A 23,228-nucleotide genomic window follows, 5' to 3' on the forward strand; every position below is an offset into this window, starting at 1 on the left:
AAATTCACAGAAGGGTATTAATTCAGATCCCTTTGATAACTTTGTCACTTCTGAATTGGATGACAGAAAGATAGGTAGATAGATAGATAGATAGATAGATAGATAATAGATAGATAGATAGATAATAGATAGATAGATGATAGATAGATAGATAGGCCGATAGATAGACAGATAGATAGACAGGGAGACAGGAGATTGGGCATGTGTTTGTTGCCTGGATGAAGTAAGAAGTTGCCTTTCTCAGTGTTTCTTACCAGAAGTCCTTCCTCTCACAGGGCTCACCCTCAGGAGTTATGTATTCTAGAACTGTCCTTCTGCTTGGTGCTCCAGAAGATTTTTACTCTACTTAGAGCAATGTGCTTGTAAGGTTTAGGAACAGTGAGAGCTATGCTTTCTTCCTTTCTTCCATGCATCCATTCTTCCTTTCTCCATCTACTACCTACACACACCTTCTCCACCTCTCTCATGCCTTTCCCGTATTAGTCATTCCCTCAGCCTAAACTGTCTTCTGGATTTCATATTGCTTCCTTCTATTGATATTAACACCTCAGCTTCCAGAAAGAACTATTAATCCCCTTTGTAGCTATTTCTCCCCTTAATTCATTTCTCACCCCAGTACCACGGACTTAAACTCTCACCTCTCGACTGAAATGTCTATGACCGATGACCTCTTAATTTCCATATTTAATGTACTCTTTTCAGTTTTCAAAGGCAAATGACCTCTTAGGGGCAAATGATACCACTGAACACTCCTCCTTTCTTGGCTTTGCTTCCTTTCTTGTCTTTCCTGAAATTGCCCTCTCCTGGTGATCTCATCACACGTCGGTCTTCCTCTGTGACTGTTCTTTGTCACTGGTCTTCTCTTGTCGCCCACACCCTCTGCCGTTCATCTTTGCTCAAGACTTCAACCGCCTCCTACATACTGATGGCTCCCATATATATGTATCTCCAGTCCAGAATCTCTCCTGACACCCAGATTCATATATTCAAATGACTGGACACCTATACCTGGATGAAAGCAAATCCCCCATCTTTTCCCCAAATTGTGTTCTTCCCATGTTTGGTGAAGGTTACTAACAAGGTTAGCAACTAAGGTTACTTCGTTGTCAAAGTTAAAACACCAAAACAAAAACAAAAATTCATACTCTCTCTCACCTCTTTCTCATAGCCAACATCCAATAACTCACCAATTTCTGATTCTATTTCCCAATCATTTCTTGTATTTGCTCTTCCTCTTCACCCACACTGCCCCTGTATTAGGTCAAACTCTAATTACTTTCCTCTGAATCATGGCTATAGCCTAATCAATCACCCACTCACACTTTTTCTAGTGAGCCAATCTGCTTATGTCTCTTCCTTGTTCAAAACTCTTCAGATGTTCATGTTACCCAAATGAAAATGCATACAGAAATTCTTGGTAAGAGAAGTGAACAAGCAGAGATCCTCATGGGTCTGTCCTTCCCCCAGGAGTGGTAGGAAGGGAGCTGAGAAGAGTTCAAAGATGCTGAGTTGGTGGGAGTGGAGAGCAGTGGAAGGCAGGAGAGGTTCAGGAGAAATGGAGCTCTTTATGAGGGCTTAGGTGTAGACTGGCCTTGGGGCCAAGGGCTTAAACACAGGCAGGATGGGTTGTTCTTAAAATCTGAGTGTGGCTCAGTTTGGGTTGCTAGCAGAGGAGAGCAGTTGGATATTTGGGACAGAAATCCTGGGCAAGAATAACGAATGTGGAAATGCTGGAATACCTTTTAAAGCCAATAATAGATAAATAGGCAGATTTGGAGTTGAAGTCCATACGAATACAGGACGCAGTTTACACGTAATAACAGCACTGACAGAAATGTTATCTATACAAAATGGTATCTCACCAATGATAATATTAAATTCATCATATTTTCAATGATGATTGAGATTTAACCAGTATCTCTAACACCCTTCTGTAGGAAAAGGAAAGACTTTTGGCATGTTTTTACCTATTACCTTCCACTCCCTAACATGCTTTCAGAATCATCTGGTAGTTTAGATTCAGACTGTTACTGTGACAACACCATCTGCTTTTATTTTACTTTATGCCATTACTTTTAAAGAAATTCTTTCTTAATAATCTGACAAAATTTGAAAGCCATATTACCAACACAAATTCATATTTAGCTATAAATTCTAATGATTTATTTGTTCATTATTGTTTCTATAACTCATGTTATTCTCTTCCTTAGAATCTTCTGTTTTGCTGGAAAACATTGTAAAGTAATTTTTTTTCAAAGAAGACCCCTGGGGGATAACTTTCCTGAGTGCTGACATTTCTAAAGGCTCAATGTGTTTATTCTGTCCTTAGTCTACTCTCACTGGAATGCTAGTTTTGCAGGGTATAGAATTCCAGCATAAAAAGTGTTTTCCTCTAAAGACAGTAAAGGCTTTGTTCCTTTTTCTTGTAGAATTTATTGTGAATGATGTTAAGTCTAATACTGGTGTGATTCTTACTCTTATGTAACTTTTTCCTTTCCTTTAATTTCTGGAAACACCAAATTTGAATTTGTGTCTAGGCATAGATAAATTCTTTTTCCCTACTTGGCACTAAATGAATCTTTTCAATCTGAAGACTAGAGTCTTTCTTCAACTCTTCAGCTTACGGAAACCACCCCCCCCCTTTAAAAAAAAATGACTGTTTCTTCTTTTCAGTTGCTCTCTTTCTTTTTGTGTGCTTGCGATTCCTATTTGGTTTTTACTTTTACTTTACATTTTTAGCTATTTACTAGACCTTATCATCCAGATAATTACGTAGTCATATCCCAGCGTCACACATAACCTAGTATTTATCTCTTTTATTAAATTTATTGTTTTGTCAAATATATTTTTAATTTCCAAAAGTTCTTTCTTAACCTATGAATATTTCTTTTTTATTCAGGCTTTTTGGGCCTAGTAGTATCCCTTGGGTCATTCTGAGGATATTAATTTTAAAAATTTAATGTTATCTTCTGTTCTTTACATTATCTCTTTCCTCTGAAGTTAGTCCTGCTTATTAATCTTGGCTTGCCTCTGATACCATTAACCTTCCTTAAAGATAATTAAGATCCTTAAAGATGTTAAAGATTCCTTAAGGAAGATTAAGGTCTTTCTTAAGGAATATCTTTAAGGATATTCTTTAAGGATGTGTAGCAATCTTTCTCCAGTAGTCTTCTTTCTTGCTCCCTAAATAATATTTATATTTTGCACTTAAAAAAATTCTTTGGACCTTATATAATAGGATTATATTGCATGTCTGCTTCTGAAACTTGTTTTTATTTTGCTCAATATGTTTATGTGATGTAGCAATATTGATGAACACATTGCTGAAATACATTCATTTTTCACTGCTGCATTGTATGACATGTTATGACTGTACTATCATCCTGTTGTCCATTTTCCTGTAGGTTGACATTTGAGGTGTTTTTATTTTTATTTTTCCTTTTTTGTTGTTATAAAAAAATGGTTCCATTAACCAGTTTGTAATAAGTCTTTTCTACTATTGCTATATATCACAATTCACTTTTTACAAAAGATTACTTCTAGTCACAAATATTTAGGAAGATAGAGGCATGTTAAATTTATTACAGGAAATAAATGCTTTAAATAAAAATACTTTAGATAAAAATACTCAACAGAGAGAAATATCTCTAGCAACACGGATCTTAAAGGGAAATCCCTAAACCTATAGGAAAAGAAATTTAAGTGAAGATAACAGAAATGGGCTGAAAAGAGATCCTCAAAGAAAATAATAAAATTTACAAATGAAGAGCTAAAAGACTTCAGAAACTTCCAGTTCAGTCTTTTTTCATATAAAAATTTTATCCATAGGTTTTATATCCAGTCTTTACTGACAGATAAGAAAAGTGGGATTCACGAAATTATGTGACTTTTTCAAGGTAACAAAGAACTTAGTGATTTTTCATTGTAGTAATTCAGACAATAAATAACATAGAAGTCATCTTGAGCTTCTGAAAGTAGCAGTAATGCAATTTTCTTTTCACCCAAGAGATAAGAACAGTCAACTTTCCTCCCCCTAATTTACCTGGGGTACTTGTTTTGATTGCACCAGCCATGTAGAACATGGTAATAAGCACTGCCATCTTAGCCCAGTTTCATTTTACATACAAAAACTGACCAGGAGAAGGTACTGCTCAAAAATTAGTTTGGCACAAACGTTCAGCACATTTTTCCCCCAGATAAATCTGACCAAAAAGAAGTGAAAAGCAATTAGTGACCTGTGGTGACATTATTCAATATGGTATTAGAGATTCTAGAATGGATTGATTTGCAGTCTGTTCTCACCTTTGCATTCTGGATGCAGGGACAGAGGGCCCAAGCCGCACTGGCCTTCACGTCTGGGTGAGGATTTTTTAGTAGGGACCACAACAAACGAACTCCATCTAAGTGATCAATTATCCTATTGTGAAACCAAAAAACAGAGGTAGAGACTGTAATTAGTACACGAAAATAAAAATTTAAATGGCCTATCTATTCACACAATTATAATTATTTTTTTCTCCTTTTGACATTTTGCTTAGCTATTTTTTTTCAAAACTTTAACAACAGCAGGGACATAACATGCTGCTGAGTTGTCGGCTCTCTGATTTCAGTTTTAAACTCGTTGACACAGAAAGCAAGCTCCATGATAGTTGCGATTCACATAAACTGAAAATCAAGCCATGTAATTCTTTAATTAGCTGTATACAGACTGTTACCTAAATGTAAAAATACTGGTTTCTTTCATATAGTAACATCTAAATACTTTCCAAGACAAATATTTATGGCTCAAAGCTGTGCAGTTACCTCTTCTATTTGGTCTGTGTTTAACTGACTTACCGTACTGCGTGACACAGTTTAACCTCTTCCAGTACTAATCTAGCACTAGGAATTAAAGTCAGTACAACACACTGCATCCTTTGTGGGGCACGAATAACACATAACTTGTTTTCCATGTGCTCCCTTCCCAGCAAGACCAACATTGCAGACTGTGTTATAGTTACTTAAACACACTGTAATCAAAATATCTTCTTGACTAGCTGAAAAATGAATTATCATCAGAGTCATCTCCACACCATCTGTCTTCTGTTTATGTATCAATCAGCCCAGGGAGTATACCCTTGCATTAAGGTCCATCAAGTACTCGCAGTTGAGAAGAAGGTCAAACAAAACTTAATATCCTTTACAAACATGGCTTTGTTCAGAAAGATAAACTCAGAGCATATGAAAACAGATAAAGAACATCAAAATTCCTTTGATTTTGAACCTCAAGTTGAGTTAAGTACACGTAGTACTTATCCACAGATAGAATAAATACTACTAGCTTGGCACCATTCAAACTTTTTCTTGAAAATTGACATTAAAAAACTACATTTCTTGATTATCTGAGTGTGCCAGGAAAAAAAAAAATGTATTATTCCAAAGGTTCCAAGTTGGATATGTTTTCCATAACCTTATAAAACAGTTGGTAATGCAAATAGCTTATAGTAAGATATAAACTCTCTCTTTAAAAGATGATCTTTAATAAGAAAAAAGCACATTGAGAAAGGATTTTAACCCAAAGTTTAACTAAATAGCTGTCTAAAACTAAAGCTTTCTGTCTGTATCATGCCGAGGGAAAATAAAGTTTTATTTCTTGATTTATAGAAACTATAAAGAAAGATACTGAACACACTGTACTTCACAATGAAGGAATTACTTTGCAAACTTAAAAAGCTTACTGGTTTACATATGCCACTGGAAATGTAATTAATGGAGATCCTTGGGTCTGTATTTTTTCACATGCAATTTCTCAAAGAACAATAGTGAATGTTAATCCACCCTACTCTCTCACTAATGTAGTAGTAAATAGTTACATTAGGAATACTTAGCCATACAATGAGGGACGTAGCTTGTCATCAGAGTGGAAGTCATCTGGATGGCACATATTTTCAGTTAAAAAGAGGCATAATTCAACTCTGGATCCCCCCAGGAAAAATTTCACAATTAACGATAAAAATTCACTATTCATGCTAAAACCAGATGTACTGTCCTTGACCGTCACCCCAAACCCTAGGCAATTCATCAGCTGCTTAGTTACAACAGCTGAGGACGGTGACCCCATTACCGATGTCTTAAAAGACAGCACAGTACAGAGTAATTACCTTAGACGAGGAAAACATTTAAAAAAAACATTTGCAAACACAGGAACTAACAAAGTCATGGGTAGCAAACTTCAGAGTTTAATTTTGTCCCTCCATCTCCCTCATCCTCTGTATCGAGTCATATACTGTGGATTTTCTTCAAATAACTCAAGTATCTCCCCCTACTTCTCTGTTCTCCCTGCCAGCATCCTAATCCTGGTCTCTACTACCTCGTATCAGGATTGCTACAATAGCTGCCTAACTTGGTTTTATGTCTCCAGTTTCTCTCAATTCCAATCCATCCCATAAATCCCTGGGAAATTAATCTTGCCGAAGGAGTTCTGAGAGCTTCTGCAGTATCTCCGTGCCAGCAGGGCCCCGGGGATATTCATTCTGTCCATCACACCACCCAGCACGTTCAGTCAGTGCTTGGTGAACAGTTCACAACTGAGAGGTCACTCCCAGGAGACGGTCTCCGACAGCTTCCCGCTGCCTGCATGGTATTCACACCCCAGTTCCTGAATTCAGTATTTAACATTTCCACTGAGCTGGTTTATTCCTCCAAACTCCCTACTTTCAGGTGTTTGCTCATAAAACTCTTTGGCCATCTACTAAACTCTAAGTGCTAAGCATACGGAAGTAACAGATACAGTCAATTCTTATGACTCAGGGTAGTTCGCTGTATAAAGTCACTGCAAACAGTGAATTTGTAGATACCCAATCATTGCTCCTGGGGGAATATAAAGTTTTGTTCCTAAGAGCCTCTGGTGAGAATATTTTCGTTAACTGATCAATACATAGTCTTGTTTTATGTGTGTTTCTGTTTAAAGACACCTTACTTAATACACATTGTTGATTCTTTAACACTGAACCCACAGGCAATCCAATACACACATTTTCTCTGTAAAGCATATCACAGCCCTCTTGCATTTTGGCACTATGCTTGGGGGCCATTTTAAACAGGAAGATCACCAGCTCAAAGCACGAAAATGCAAAAAACGCGGCACTAAATATTTTGAAGATGACACTTGTTTACAAAATGAGAGCGGAAACAAGAAGGCAGAGTGTGGTCCTGTTCAACCCCAGCTGGAAACACGTGCACCAGGCAACTCAAATTTTTCGTGGCTCCACACGTGTCCGTGAATAACTGCGAAAGTGCTATAAGGATTAACTGGGGGGATTACAAATACATTTTAGCAAGGATGTGAATACACAAATACAGAATCCGCAAATAATGAGGATTTTAATTGTCCTTTAGGAAACTGCAGTCTAGCGAGTGTGTTAAGGAGACCATAATAATCTATTCTGGTAAATGCTATAATAGATGCGGGCATGGGGTTCCACGTGAACACAGAGGGGAGACACTGTTAACTCACAAGCCACAGAAATTCTCCCAGGACTCAGCCTTTGCCCTGCCATCTCCATCTTTTGCTGCAACAATCCATGCTTTAAGGTCTACCATAAGACCTCTCCCCAAGTCCCCTGGCTTCTCCCTCCTCTGAGATTCTTTTGAGTTTTGCTGCCCTCGTTTCTAGCACTCATAACACACTGCTTTGCATTGTAGGCAGGTGCGTATGCTTCTTATCTCCCCAAGTAGTGTGTAATCTCCTTGACAGCAGGAATCTGCCATTGCCCGCCATGCTTAGGGCAGCTCCCGCAGACAGTGAGTATTGGTTAAATGGACCTGAAACAAGACAGCCTTTGCCTACTCCTTTTTTGATGAATCAAAAATCTCTCCCAACACAAATACGTTCATTTTTAACCTCATACTTGGAAAGCGCATGTTCAAATTCAAAATCTAACCAGTAAATTTTTATTTGGAGTTGCCTCTAAGTTGAAAGTGCATTTTCATAGATCTTCTTTACAACTTTATTGCTTTTTGAATATACAATGCTGGGCTTGTAGGTGGTATTCATTACATCACTGCCCATTTTCAATGGGTCTATCTCCTTTTGTATAGTTCTTTAATTTGATTAGCATCTTGCTCTGAATTCACTTCCAGCAGTATGTTAACTCTTCCTGTTTTTATTGTCAATAGAATTTTACATTAATATTTTGATATTATAAAAACAAAACTGAACTATATGTTTCCAAAATCTTCAACTTTATCATAGAAATCAAACTGTGTGGCTGACAAAATAACAGCTCTTGAAAGATGACTACATCTTCATATTCTGGCTCTTAAAAACAAACAAACAAAAAAGACACAGCTGCTTGTTATGGCTCTCAGTGTCTTTTGTTCTATTAACTCTTGTCAGGATTGTTAACAAGTCTGGCTGGCTGGCCTGCCCACTGAGGCCACATATATGAACAAATGTGAACAGTTTGCACCCACATAGCCAGCACGGCTGAGGTTGCAGAGTTTCTTTCTGGCAATGACAGTACATCTATTTTGAAACCATAATTTTGCATCCTTTCTAAAAATTTCACAATATTTGCTGAAAATTATGCTGATAAATGCTATTGTCTGACAATGGCTCAACCTAAATGTGGTTAGCCTAAAGGAACATGATGTTCTTAAGCCACATTATAAGATGCAACTGAAATCTACAGGTTTTAAAACCAAGCTGGCAATTCCACAAAAATGGAAACATAAATGGATGTCAGAATTAATGATCCCTGTGAAAAACTATGATTAGAAAAGAATTTTACATTTTCATAAAAATTCTCAGAGTTTTAATGTTTATATCTCTGTGTATTCTTTTAAAGAGGCTATGGGAGACCAAATTGGGAGAAAAGATGTGAATGTAGCAGCCTCTGGAAAGGCATGTCAAGTGTGTCCCAGAACTCCTTGGCTTTGGTAGAGTAGAAGGATAGTCTGTCCTTTTATAGTTGTGTAAGCACTATGACAGAAAAGCTTTCAAAACTTATTCATTCATACATACAGTTATTCATTCATATGAAAAGTTATGCATTCACAGAATAATATTAAGAGGGCCCAACAATTTTTGAGGTCCAGCTCATATTCAAATATTCCCATTTCTTTGCAAAACTTTCTTTAGAGCTTTTTAAAAAACAAACAAAACCTAGATTCAAAAGGGATCATACACTGTATTTTTGATATATCTTTTTAGTCTCTTTTAATCTAGAACATTTTTATGGCATTGACTCTTTTAAGAGATCAGGACTGTTGTAGGAAGTCCCACAGTTTGAGTTTGGCTGACTGCTTCCTCAAGGTGTCCTTTGACTTTCCCCTCTTTTCTCTGTACAGACCTTCCTTGACTTATCCATGGGGCTGTGTCCTAATAAACCCAGCACAAGTGGAAAACACATTTAACGCACCTAACCTACCGAACATCGCAGCTTAGCCCAGTCCACCTTAAACATGCTCAAAACACTTACAGTGGCCTATAGCTGGGCAAAATCATCTAACACAAAGCCTATTTTATAATAAAGTGCTGAGTATCTCTTGTAACGTATTGACTACTGTACTGAAAGGGAAAACCAGAACGGTTGACGGGTGCAGAATGGTTGCGAGTGTTTGAGTTGTTTACCCTCCTGATCACATGGATGACTGGGGGCTGCAGCTCAGTGCCACCGCCCAGCATCACGAGAGAGTACTGGACTGCATATCCTACTAGAATTAAAACAGACCCAAATAAATGGAGATATATACCATATTAGTGGACTGGCGATCTCAATATTGTTAAGATTCCTATTCTTTCTAAGTTGATCTACAGATTCTTAGCAACAATTATTAAAATTCCATAAAGCTTTAAAAAAGATTTAGACAAGATGACTCTAAAATTTATGTATAAATGCAAAACATCTAAGATAGCCCAAAGCATCTTAAAAAGTTGGAGGACTTAACACTCTTATGACAAAGCTATAATAATCAAGATAGTGTGGGACTGACATGAGGATAGAAAAATAGATCAATGGAAAAAGGAGTTCTGAAATAGATCTGCTAATATACAGTCAATTGAATTTCAACCAAGGGACCAAGCTAATCAACTGAGAAATAGTGTTTTCAATAAATGATGCTAGATCAATTGAATATCATATGAAAAAATTAACTTGGACTCCCCTTTCCACACCACACTTAGAAACTAGTTTGAGGTATATCATATAGTACACTAGCCATGAAAGTAAAATTGATAACTTTATCAAATTAAAACTTTCTGCTGAAAAGACAGCCTTAATACTGACTGGGAAAAATCATTCCACAGCACACAAATCGAACAATGGATTTGTATCCAGAATATGTGAAGAACTTCTTCAAATTGCCAAAAAAGATAAACAATCCAAATTTAAAATGGACAAAAAACTTGAATAGACTACAAAATAACATATATACACATGAAATAAGCACATGGAAAGTTATTCAACATCATTAGCTATCAGGGGAATGCAAATGAAATCTACAATGACATACAATTTTGCCCTGTTAGAAGGGCTAAATTTAAAAAAAAAAAAAAAAAAAAAAAAGAGCAACATTAAATGTTGGCACCAATGGAAATGTAAAATTGTACAACCACTTTTGTATACTATTTGGATGTTTCTAATAAAGTTAAACTTCTACCCTATGACTCAGAAATTCCAATCCCAAAACAGGGCAAAACTAATCTATAGTGATGGAAATCAGAAAGTGGTTGCTTGGGGTGGGAGTGGGGATTGACTGGAAAATAGCATGAGTGCACTTTCTTGGGTGAAGGACATGTTTTATATCTTCTTTTGGCTGGTGGTTATATGAGTGTATACAATTGTTAAAACGCATCAAACTGAGCAATTAAGTGTTAAAATAACCTATAATTTTGAACAAAAAAATTCAGACAAAAACCAACACATATTATATGCTTCCATTTGTTTCCAAATAGAAATAAAACTATTTAGGGAGGCATTCTCCAATATAAAATGATGAAAACAGAGTAAGATGTGAATTACCATAAAAGGTAAGAGAGGGGCTCTCCCCAGACTGCAGGGCGGTGGGCACTGGGGGGCCGTGATAGGACAGGCAGCCCGGGTGTTTGTAGGGTGATGATGGTATTCTGCTTCTTGGCTTGGGTGGCAGGTACATGAGTCCTCCCTTTTCAAGAATTTACTAATGTGTACATTTACATCATGCACTTTCCTTTATGTATATTATATTTCACAAATTAAAAGTTTTAAAAATGTGTTTTAACATTATTATAAACACACACACATACTCTCACACACAGGAAATAGTACTGAAAAGCCAACTTATTCAGCTATGGAACTAAGCACACATCACAACTGGATGGATGAGGTATATAATGTGGATAAATAAAATCCACATAATCCTCTAATTAAACATCCCCAGAGCTTGTTTTAAAATGAGAAAACTAAGATTCAGAAGATTCAATTATTCACATAATTAATTTTCATTTGGCATTTCAGTATCTCAGTTAAATCCATATGCTTTTAAAAGTATACAGATGAAAAACAAATACCAAAAAAATGTAAAAGGAAGGAAGAATGTTCTTATTGATACAAACATATAAAACATATATTCTATTTTATATCTTGCATAAACCCTAAAATGTCACAAGGACTGGTTTTGTGGTAAATGAAATTTCTGGGCAGCCACAAAGAGATTAAATCTCTTCTGTATGCAAACAAGCATAGCTTTATTTCTTTTTTCCCCCTTTTTAAAAAGAACAAATAAACCCAATGTAAAAAAAAAAAAAACTATGTAAATGCAACATAATTATGTTTAAACCACAGAAGACAGGAAATTTAGAGTTACAGATTCCATGGTAAGTTTTAATTCTATCCTTGTGTATATGTTTTATAAAAGAGTCTTTCATTACATGATCACATAACACTGGACTATGTAACAATCAGTTCAGCAAATATTTGTTTTACAATGTGTGGAAGGAAAATATTTTACAGGATAAATTGTAGGAAATTAGTATATTATTTAGGTAGACTGTCATGTAAAACTTCTTAGAATCTTGGGCATTTACAGAATATTAACAGAAACATTTTTTCTTGATTATTTTCTAAAGAACATGAAATTTAACTCTTTTGTAGTCAGGCACTTATATTTGAAAGCTGACCTTTATAAAGGTTTAAGGTTATTCTGAAGTAATGAAAAACTTAGGACATGAGAATTTTAGCATGTTTTGAATCATGTATGCCAGGAATTTTGTATTAAAGGCACAGTAGAGACTGAAATAAATCATGAGGCTCTACAAGTTCCTAAAAAGTCTGAAAAACAGCCCTTATTATCACTATTGGCATTTGCTAGGGTTCCTGACAACTCATATATCTGAAATTTAACTTTTTCAAAAGTAAAAGAAAAGCATTTATCCTGATTTTCCTGTATTAACTATATTTCAGGTTAACCAAATGGTTAGCAATCACCTCTAAGATAAACCTAGTAAAAGTATTAGATTATAAAGGTAAAGTAAAAATTCTCATGCCCTCCAAACGAAAAGATCAAATAACTCACAAAGAAACATGAATTCAACTAACATCAGAATTTTCCCAAAAAAGGTATGAAGTAAGACAACAATGGAGCAGAATTTTTTTAATTCAAGAAAGAAAGTGGGAACCAAGAATTTTATATCTAGCAAAGCTGTCCTCTGAGTATTTATAGGAAAATAGCTTCACTAGATACAAACGTGTGCTTCTGCACAGCAAAAGAAACAATCAACAAAATGAAAAGGCAATCTATGGAACAGGAGAAAATATATGCAAGCCATACATTTGATACAAAGTTAATATTCAAAATACATAAGGAATTCATACAACTCAATGGCAAAATAAATAAATAAATAACTCAATTTAAAAATGGGCAAAGGAACTGAACAGACATTTCTCCAAAGAAGACATGCAAATGGCCAACAGGTATATGAAAAAAATGCTCAACAGCACAAATCATCAGGGAAATCCAAATCAAAACTACAGTGAGATATTGCCTCACTCCTCATTGGAAAGGCTGTTATTGAAAAGACAAGAGATAAAAAATATTGGCAAGAAGTGGAGAAAAGGAAATCCTTGTACACTGTTGGAATGTAAATTGGTATAGTCATTATGGAAAACAGTATGGAGGTTCCTCAAAAAATTGAAAATATAACTATCATTTGATCTAGCAATCCCATTTTTATGGGTATATATCCAAAGGAAATGAATTCAGTAGCTAGAAAAGATATCTGTGCTCTTATGTTTATTATAGAATTATTTACAATAGCCAAGATATGAAAACAACCTAAGTGTCCATTGACAGATGAATGGATAAAGAAGTTGTGGTATACTTATACAATGAAATATTATTCAGCCTTAAAACAGAAAGAAATCCTGCCATTTGTAACATGGGTGAACTTGAAAGACATCATGCTAAATGAAATAAGCCAGACACAGAAAGTCAAATATTGCGTGAAATCACTTACATGTAGAGTCTAAAACAGTTGAACTTAGAGAAACAGTGATTCGAATGGTGAAGGGGCTGGCAGTGGAGGAGATGGGGAGATGCTGGTCAAAGGGTACGAAGTTTCAGTTATAAGATGGATAAGCTTTAGAGACCTAGTGCCCAGCATGGTAACTGTATTAATAATAATGTATCGTATACTTGAAATTTGCTAACAGAGCAGATTTTAAGTGTTCTTGCCATACACCAAAAAAAAAAAGTATCTTTGTGAGATGAGGTTAATTAGCTTGGTGGCTGTAATCATCCCACAAAGTATACTTATATCAGAACACCATGTCATTCACCTTAAACATACATAATGTTTAAATGTGTCAATTATACCTATATAAAGCTGAAAAAGAGAAAGGTACTTTAAACATCTAAAAACTTAGGGAATTCTGTACCCATGAGCCCTTTTTGAAGATTCTACTAGGGGATGAGCTCCAAAAATTAAACTATGACTGTAAAACTGCAGCAAAAACTGATAATAAGTATATGTGTATATATGTTTGTTGGTCTAAGATTAAAACAGGGGCAGGGTCAAGGGTAGAATAATAATGTTCAAATGTTACATGTTATGACAAAGTAGAAACAATGCACTTTAAAGTGGAGAGGATAAGGAAGAGGGAAAGAGAAAAATGAAATAAGCCCATTGATTACTATAGAGACGATGGGTGGGAGTTAAAAGATACCAGCAAAAACTGAGAAACTAAATAGCAAATAACTACATAACAGAAAGGAGAAAGCAAGCATTAGAAAAATGTACAGGTACAAAGACACTGACTAGAATGAAACAAAAATGCAAACTTTTCTAAATAACAACAAAAAAATATTAAAGAGCAAAGATTACAAATCTTACAGAGAAGAGCAAATATAAAAGAATATGAATAATTATAAAATATTATGACATTGTTGAGACCAAACATCAGTGAGTGTGAATGGGTTTAGCTCACTTATTAAAAATATTTTTAGCTTGGCATACAAAGCAAGACCCATCTATATACTGTATGAAAGGGCACACCTAAAAGAAAGTGGTTCAACAAAGACTAAAAATAAAAGGTAGACCAAGATTCTCCAGGAAAATGGAAAAAATATGAAAGCAGGGGTAAAGATCCTTATATCAAAGTAGAAATATCAAGCCAAAACTCATTAAACATGACAAAGAAGAGCTCTTGAAAAATTAAAATCCACAATTCACAATGATTAAAACATTTATGCACCAAATAATATAGTGCCTGCCTTTGGGGCTTCCCTGGTGGCGCAGTGGTTGAGAATCTGCCTGCTAATGCAGGGGACACGGGTTCGAGCCCTGGTCTAGGAAGATCCCACATGCCGCGGAGCGACTAGGCCCGTGAGCCACAATTGCTGACCGTGCGCGTCTGGAGCCTGTGCTCCGCCACAAGAGAGGCCGCGATAGTGAGAGGCCCACGCACCGCGATGAAGAGTGGCCCCCGCTTGCCGCAACTAGAGAAAGCCCTCGCACAGAAACGAAGACCCAACACAGCCAAAAATAAATAAATTAATTAATTAATTTAAAAAAAATATATATATATAGTGCCTGCCTTTAAGAAGCAAAAACTACATGAGTTGTAAGAAGACATAGGTAGAAGTACACTAATAATTCTAATACACCATTTTCAGTATGAGACAGGTCAAATGCATGAAAAATAGTAAGTAGAGATAGAAGGCTTACATAACTTAATAAAACAGACCTTAAGAATATACATCAGGACTTCCCTGGTGGCGCAGTGGTTAAGAATCCACCTGCCAGTACAGGGGACACGGGTTCAAGCCCTGGTCCAGGAAGATCCCACATGTCGCGGAGCAACTAAGCCCGCGTGCCACAACTACTGAGCCTGTGATCTAGAGCCCACGAGCCACAACTACTGAGCCCACGTGCCACAACTACTGGAGCCCTCACTCCTAGAGCCTGTGCTCCACAACAAGAGAAGCCACTGCAATGAGAAGGACACGCACTGCAATGAAGAGTAGCCCTCGCTCGCCACAACTAGAGAAAGCCCACGTGCAGCAACGAAGACCCAACACAGCCAAAAAAAGAAAGAAAGAAATTTATTAAAAAAAAATACATATATATATACATCAAACTCTACACTCTATTGAAAGAGGACACATCTTCACCCCAAGCACCTATAGATGCTTTGTAAAAATTCATCTTGTATTGAGTCATAAAGAAAACACCAGTAAGTTCCATAAAAAGTGGAAATAAAACACTGACTAAACTGCAACATAGTAAGAAATATCTAACAAAAACAAAAAATAAAAAGGTTCCTCTTTGTGGAATTAAAAAAAAAAATTCCATTAAACAACATCTGGCCTAAAGGGAAAATATAAACTGAAATTAAAGTACTTCTTAAAAATAATGATAATGAAATCACTACGTATCAGAATGTACAAGGGACATTTAAAGAAGTGTCAAAGAAAAACTCATAGGACAAAATATTTTTATTATTAAAAAAAGAGGGAATTCCCAGGCAGTCCAGTGGTTAGGACTCTATGCTTCCACTGCAGGGGGCCCAGGTTCGATCCTTGGTTGGGGAATTAGGATCCCACAAGCTGCATGGCACAGCCAAAAAAAGAAAGAAAAAAAAAGAATAAAAATAAATATCTTCTCAGTTCAAAAAAATTAGAAAAATAGTTACAAAATAAACCCAGAAAAGGCAACATGGAATAAATATAAAAGAAATTTATGAGGTAGAGAATAAAAGAACAGTATATCTAATTAATAAAATTTTCTCAGAAAAAAATCAAAATAGAGAAACTATACTAGATAACTTGATCATGGAAAAAACAGGAGAAAGCTCACATACACAAATATAAAATGACAAGTGGAAAACAACCATTGAAACGAGACAAAATTTAAAAATCATAAGACATTGTTTTGCAGATCATTATTTAAATATATTTGATGATCTAAATGAAATTGATCATTTTATAAAGAAATGCACATTGCCAAAATTGACCCCATTAGAGTAGAATGCATAAATAGATTAGATTTCATAGAAGAACTAGAGAAAACCAGTAAAGAACTAACAGAACACACACACACACAGAGTAGGCCCAGATGACTGCACAGTATAATTCTATCAAAACTTTAAAGCCTAGATGGTCCCATTGCTCAATAAATTATTCCAGAGTATTGAAATGAAAGAAAACTTCCTAATTCCTTTCGTGAAGCAGGTATAACATTGATACCTAAATTTGATAAAGATAGTTGTTAAAAAAAAAAAAGAAAGGAAGGAAAAGAAAACTACAGACCAATATAATTCAAGGATATCATTACAAAAATACTAAATAAGATTAGCAAACAGAATCCTACACCACATTAAGAAAATAGTACATCATGACCAAGTGAAACTTGTTCCCAGAATGCAAGGTTGGTCCAGTGTTTGGAAACCCATTAATATTATTCAACATATTGATAGATATAAGGGAAAAATCATAATGGAGTATACAGAGCATAATCTCCATAAATGCTTAAAGAGGGATTTGACAAAATTCAATACCTATTTCTGATTTTGAAAACACTCTTTAAAAATAGAAATTGAGAGATTTTTAAAAATATGATAAAATATATATACTTTAGTCCTCAAGACATTATTTTACATAACAGAACACCACCAGAGGCATTTCTACTAAAATCAGGAACAAGGCAAAGAAGCTATCTCCATTACTATTCAACACTGCAGTAGGGAATTAGCTAATGAAATTATACAAGAGAAATCAATCTAAAGAATAAGAATTTATAAAGAAGAAATAAAACTTTCTTGGGAATATCCTGGAGCAGAGTTCAGCAAGTTTTTTGTAAAGGGCCAGGTAGTAAGTATGTCTTTGTGGGTTATTTGGTCTCTGTAGCAACTATCAACTCTGCCATTGTAACATAAAAGCCACCAAAGACAATATATAAATGAATGAGTGTGAGTATGTTCCAATAAAACTTTATTTACAAAAACAGGATTTGGCCCATGTGCTATAGTATGTCAACAATTGCGCTAGAGAATCAACAATAAAGTGAACTCAAACAATAAGAGAATTCCATTAGGTAGCAGCATAGAGAATTAATACACAAAATTCAATAGTGTTCATAGAGACAATCAACTGAAGCACATAATGGCAGTAAAAAACCATTTATACCACCAACGAGGAAGATTAAATACTTAGGAATGAACTGAACAAAAATGCACGAAATCCACATACAACAATTTTCAAATTAAAAAAACTAGACTTCAACAAATGAAGTTTCTATAATTTCACTATGGTTATGTAGGATGTTAAGGGAAGCTGGGTGAAGGGTATATGGGAACTCTCTGTACCGTGCACTCTATACTTTTGCAACTTTTCTGTAAGTCTTACGCTATTTCAAAATGAAAGTTAAGTTGGTGGGAATGTAAATTGGTGCAGCCACTGTGGAGAACAGGATGGAGGTTCCTTAAAAAACTAAAAATAGAGCTAGCATATGATCCAGCAATCCCAGTCCTGGGTATACACCCAGAGAAAACTCTGATTCGAAAAGATACATGCACCCCTATGTTCAAAGTAGCACTATTTACAATAGCCAGGACATGGAAGCAACCTAAATATCCATCAATGGATGAATAGATAAAGAAGATGTGGTACTTGTGTACGATGGAATACTACTCAGCCATAAACAAGAATGAAAGAATGCCATTTGCGGCAACATGGATGGACCTAGAGATTATCATACTGAGTGAAGTAAGTCAGACAGAGAAAGACAAACACCATATGATATTGCTTATGTGTGGAATCTAAAAAAAATGATACAAATGAACTTATATTTACAAAACAGAAACAGTCTCACAGACATAGAAAATAAACTTATGGTTACCAAAGGGGAAAGAAGGGGAGGGATAAATTAGGAGTTTGGGATTAACATATACACAATACTATATATAAAATAGATCATCAGCAAGGACCTACTGCATAGCACAGGGAACTATACTCAATATCTTGTAATAACCTATATGGGAAAAGAATCTGAAGAAGAATGGATATATGTATATGTATAAATGAATCACTTTGCTGTACACCCAAAACTAACACAACATTGTAAATCAACTATACTTCAATTAAAAGATTAAAATTAAAAAAAATTTTAAAAGAAAGTAAAGATCCTGAGGTGTGGAAAAGAAATTTTAGATATTGAAGTTTTCAGCATCAATACTTTTTAGTTGTTTGAAATTTTATAGTATTTTATGAGAAAGTTACACTCCTCAAAACACAAGCGTTAACTGTTTTTTGCAATGTTGATGTGATTTTTATATACTTGAAGGCCAAACTACCTCCAGGTGAATTCTGTACGTATCAAATAGACATTAAAAAGTCAACAAGAAAAGAAAATTCAGCATGAATAAATCTACTTTTTCATGAACCTACTACGCTGGGATACCTGTTGCTCCACGTTAGTTCCTCAGGAAGGGTATAATTAATAGGAAACTGTTTATACGGAGTCTTTAAAAGCAGTAGTCTGATGTACTGAGAAAAGTCAGTAGAGTTTTATGAAATCATTGTTGTCTTAAAAATCATTTTTGACTCAGGAGCCAAACTGTTATTATTACGATGTTTCTTATTCTTACTGAGAAATAGATACGGGAAGAAAACTGTGCATACTAGCGCACAGAGTTAATAAAACTCTGCTCTGAGTACATACGTTCATCCTCACGTGCAACCTAAGTTTTAGCCATAGCCACAGACATATCATTAAAACATAAAACTGCTCATCATTAAAACAAGTTCCTAACCTATGAATTATTTAAGACTTACACAAGGCAAAGTTATTTCTCATTTCCTTACCATTTAACTTAAAGCTTGAAGACTCAATAAATCCTGCAGATCTAGCAATAATAGCCATGTCTGATATATGATGCCAAATGTAATGCCGTTTGGATTCTTACTAACCTCAAAACACTGTTTTCTAAAACTGACTTTGTGTGTTTCTAAAACCATCTGTGGGAAAACCATATTCACAAGTACAGAAGGATTCATCAACCTCCGTGTTACACAAGAAAGAACAGTTTAGTCTTTATCTTACGAGGCTTTGTCATAGAGTTTGACACTTTTGATCACTTTCTCTCCTTAAACACTCTCTTCCCTTTGTTTCTTCAGTAACTCGCTCTTCTGGCTTCCCTCACAACTCTGGCTGTTCCGTCTGCATTTCTTTATAGGCACCTCTTCTCTGGTCCATTCATTCTCCTTAAAAGATTGGATGCAGTAGGATTCTGTTTTTGTCCTTCTCTTTTCCCTTTCTTTCTCTTGCTCACAATCTCACATATATTCATCACTTAAGTTACCAAATACTCAGAATGCTATATGCCCAGCCCACATTCTATCCTAAGCTTTAGACGTGAATGAATATCCAATTGACTAGTTGCCATCACTACGGAGATGTCCCAGAAGAACCTCAATGTGCACCCAACGTAACTGAACTCATCATTTATTTAGTGTACAATAAATGTTTGCTGAGCACCTACCCTGAGCCTGGGACTGGGTTAGGCAATGAATACATCATGATGAACAAATTGGCTTTGTTTCTCCCCTAGTGAAGTTCATCCTGCCTTCACCAGTCTTCCAGCTACATTCCCTATAACAGCAAGTGGTACAATTATCCATCTAGTTACCCAAGTCAGAAAGCTAAATATCACTCATGACTCCCCCCTCTTCTTTACAATTCGTGTTCATCCACTCACCTGGTCTTATCCATTCTCTCCCTTTATTTCTCTTTACTCTGTCATTTTTTTTTGTTCTTTAGTATAACATATTCCACAGGCTTAGTTTAAACCACCTTCACCTCTGGCTGGCAGTGATCTCCTAAACAAGTTTCTCTGTTTCCGGTTATGCTTAAAACCCTTTAAAAACCTTCAATTGACTTTAAAGCAGAATTCAAACTTAGCATGATGCACAAAGGCCTGTATTATAATCGCCTATTGACATGCTTATGCCACACCCTCAAAGCTCCTTGACTGCAGCTGAGAGGACCCCATTTAGGGTCCTCTTGTTCTCGATTTATAGCAAGTTAAATAACATGATTAATTTGATATAAGAGAAACACAGGGGACTTCCCTGGTGGCGCAGTGGTTAAGAATCCACCTGCCAATGCAGGGGACACGGGTTCGAGCCCTGGTCCAGGAAGATCCCACATGCCACGGAGCAGCTAGGCCCGTGCGCCACAACTACTGAGCCTGCGCTCTAGAGCTCATGAGCCACAACTACTGAGCCCGTGAGCCACAACTACTGAGCCCATGTGCCACAACTACTGAAGCCCGTGTGCCTAGAGCCTGTGTCCCGCAACAAGAGAAGCCACCGCAATGAGAAGCCCACGCACCACAATGAAGAATAGGCCCTGCTCGCCGCAACTAGGGAAAGCCCGTGCACAGCAACAAAGACCCAACACAGCCAAAAATTAATTAATTAATTAATTAATTAATATTTTTAAAAAGAGAGAAACACAGAATGAAGGGACTCATCTATAGATGAGTACAGATACTGAACCCTCTGACTTTTTTTTGTATTTATGTATTATTGGTTTAAATTGTTATTCATTAAAGCTATTGCTATGTGAGTGATACTAGCCAACATTTACCTAGCACTATCATGTATCAAGCATTTTACATATATTAATTCACTCAATCATTACAACAATCCAGTGAGGTTGGTACCATGACTGTCCCCATTTTATATATTTGGTAGCCAAGGCACCAAGTAGTTTAGTGATTTGCTGAAGGAAACATAGTTGGTAAGTGGTGAGACTGGAATTCCAGGCAATGGTTCCAGAATCTATACTCTTAACCATTATACACTACTGTTCAGAATAAAATGATATTGTGCAAGGTACTAAACAAGAACTCTAATTTTTTTAAAGATGATGCATATTCATCATATAAATTGTATAGAAAATATAAAAAAGAAGGTAGAAAATATCCCAAATCCTACCATCCAGAAATAATAATTGTTAACAACTAATATAAATTATTCCAGATATCTCTTTATGCCTACAGCTAGATAAAAGGATGTATGGATAGGTAAGAGAGATCGATAAATGGGACTTCCCTGGTGGTCCAGTGGGTAAGACTCCACGCTCCCAATGCAGGGGACCCAGGTTCGATCCCTGGTCAGGGAACTAGATCCCTCATGCATGCTGCAACTAAGAAGCCCATGTGCTGCAACTAAAAATCTCACACGCTGCAACAGAGATCCCGTGTGCCACAACTAAGACCCAGCGCAGCCAAAATAAATGGATAAATATTTTTTAAAAAAGAGATAGATAGAGATAGATAAGTGGATGGATGGATGGATGGATGGATAGATAGATAAAATTATGTTTTAAATAGTATCTATTGATTTATTTATTGCAAGATAAAATTTGCACACCTGCTCATCCACCCTTCTCTGTCAGTTGTATTATTATATTATCGTTATCAATATCTACAAAATATAGATGATTCCCCTAATGATAATCCCCCCACTGTTTTGATTGATCACTGGCTATTTTAATCAGTACCCTCCAGCTCATCCGAGGGAACAACGTGGCTCTGTAATTCATGATTTGGTCACCCTGTGTTATTTACATGTGGGCACATTTCACTCTTCCGTCACTTGTGCACACCAGTTCTAAGAGATGACACCATTCCGTACTCCCCAGTGTCCCCCTAGCTCTCCCAAATAAAAGCTTTCAGCTTTCAGGGCCGCTTACATCATGCTCTCGGGCTCCACTGCGCAAGCACCGACCGCTTTTGTGACATTGACAAGTAGAGCTCGGTTTGTTCCCACGAGGAGGTCCACGAGTGGCTGGATGCCACCGCGTTTGCGGACGGTGACTCTGCCCTCAGGCTCTTGGCAACACTCTCCCAACGCACCAACTGCGTTCACAAGCACTTCTTCCGGCTGGTCAGTTAAAAGTCCCACCAAGGCTTCAATGGCTTTGTATTCCCGAAATCTAAGTTCACCACAAGCAGAAGAGGGTGGGAAGGGAGGGAAAGAGGCGAACAGTATTATTTTTGGTATGAATTTAGCTGATAATAATGTTAGTGATAATACTGATAGCTAAAATTTACTAACTGCCGACCGTATGCTCATTCCATCTTTACAGCCACCCTGTGACGTGGATGCTGTTACAACCCCGTTGTCAAAAGGCTAATCTGAAGCTTGGTAAACAGTGACGTCAACATCCACACCCGACCTTCTGTGCCCTTAAGTGCTACGCTGTACAGCCCCGAAGACACTACAACTGCTTCCAAATCTGAGCGTCGACAATCCCACTGTGCTAAGGGTTTTCCCTCAGGTTACAGGAATGATTTTACACGAACAAAGCAAAATAAACCTTTTTGTGTGTTAAACAGAACATGTGAATTTCTTGTTAAAGAAAGTCATCACCCTGAAACGGGAAAGAGTTGCCCCAGAACACCCATCATAGAGTGTGTAAACTCTAAAAATATAAAAAAAGATAAATTCAAAGATTAAAATCAATCAAATGGTCATAAAGTTTACAAATACTTTAAAATTCAATGAAATCGTATTTGAAAATGACTGCACTTGAAGACTAACCTGGTTAGTTGGCATTTAGCTGACTCATTTATCTTTAGAAAAAGAATAAAACCACTTCCATTTCTAAAGATTCTGTGGGAAATTCATTCCCTCACCTTGATAGGTCTCTGCAGGAAATATCAGGGATACTTCTCATTTACAAGGCTGCCCACATGCAAAAC

General features: G+C 36.3%; 1 protein-coding gene across 6 annotated transcripts in view; it reads right to left on the bottom strand.

The window, feature by feature from the left end:
- Positions 1-23,228, bottom strand: part of ODAD2 (outer dynein arm docking complex subunit 2) — a 243,943-nt gene that overhangs the window by 92,847 nt on the left and 127,868 nt on the right. For all 6 annotated transcript variants that reach the window (XM_036841365.1, XM_036841363.1, XM_036841362.1 and 3 more), the window contains 2 exons: positions 22,217-22,459; positions 4,303-4,417 (listed from right to left, as the gene is read on the bottom strand). In XM_036841365.1, the coding sequence (XP_036697260.1) occupies positions 4,303-4,417; positions 22,217-22,459 (358 nt within the window). The remainder of the gene's footprint in view (positions 1-4,302; positions 4,418-22,216; positions 22,460-23,228) is intronic.

Source organism: Balaenoptera musculus, chromosome 2 (assembly GCF_009873245.2).
Source record: "Balaenoptera musculus isolate JJ_BM4_2016_0621 chromosome 2, mBalMus1.pri.v3, whole genome shotgun sequence".
In the NCBI taxonomy this organism is placed as follows: domain Eukaryota; kingdom Metazoa; phylum Chordata; class Mammalia; order Artiodactyla; family Balaenopteridae; genus Balaenoptera; species Balaenoptera musculus.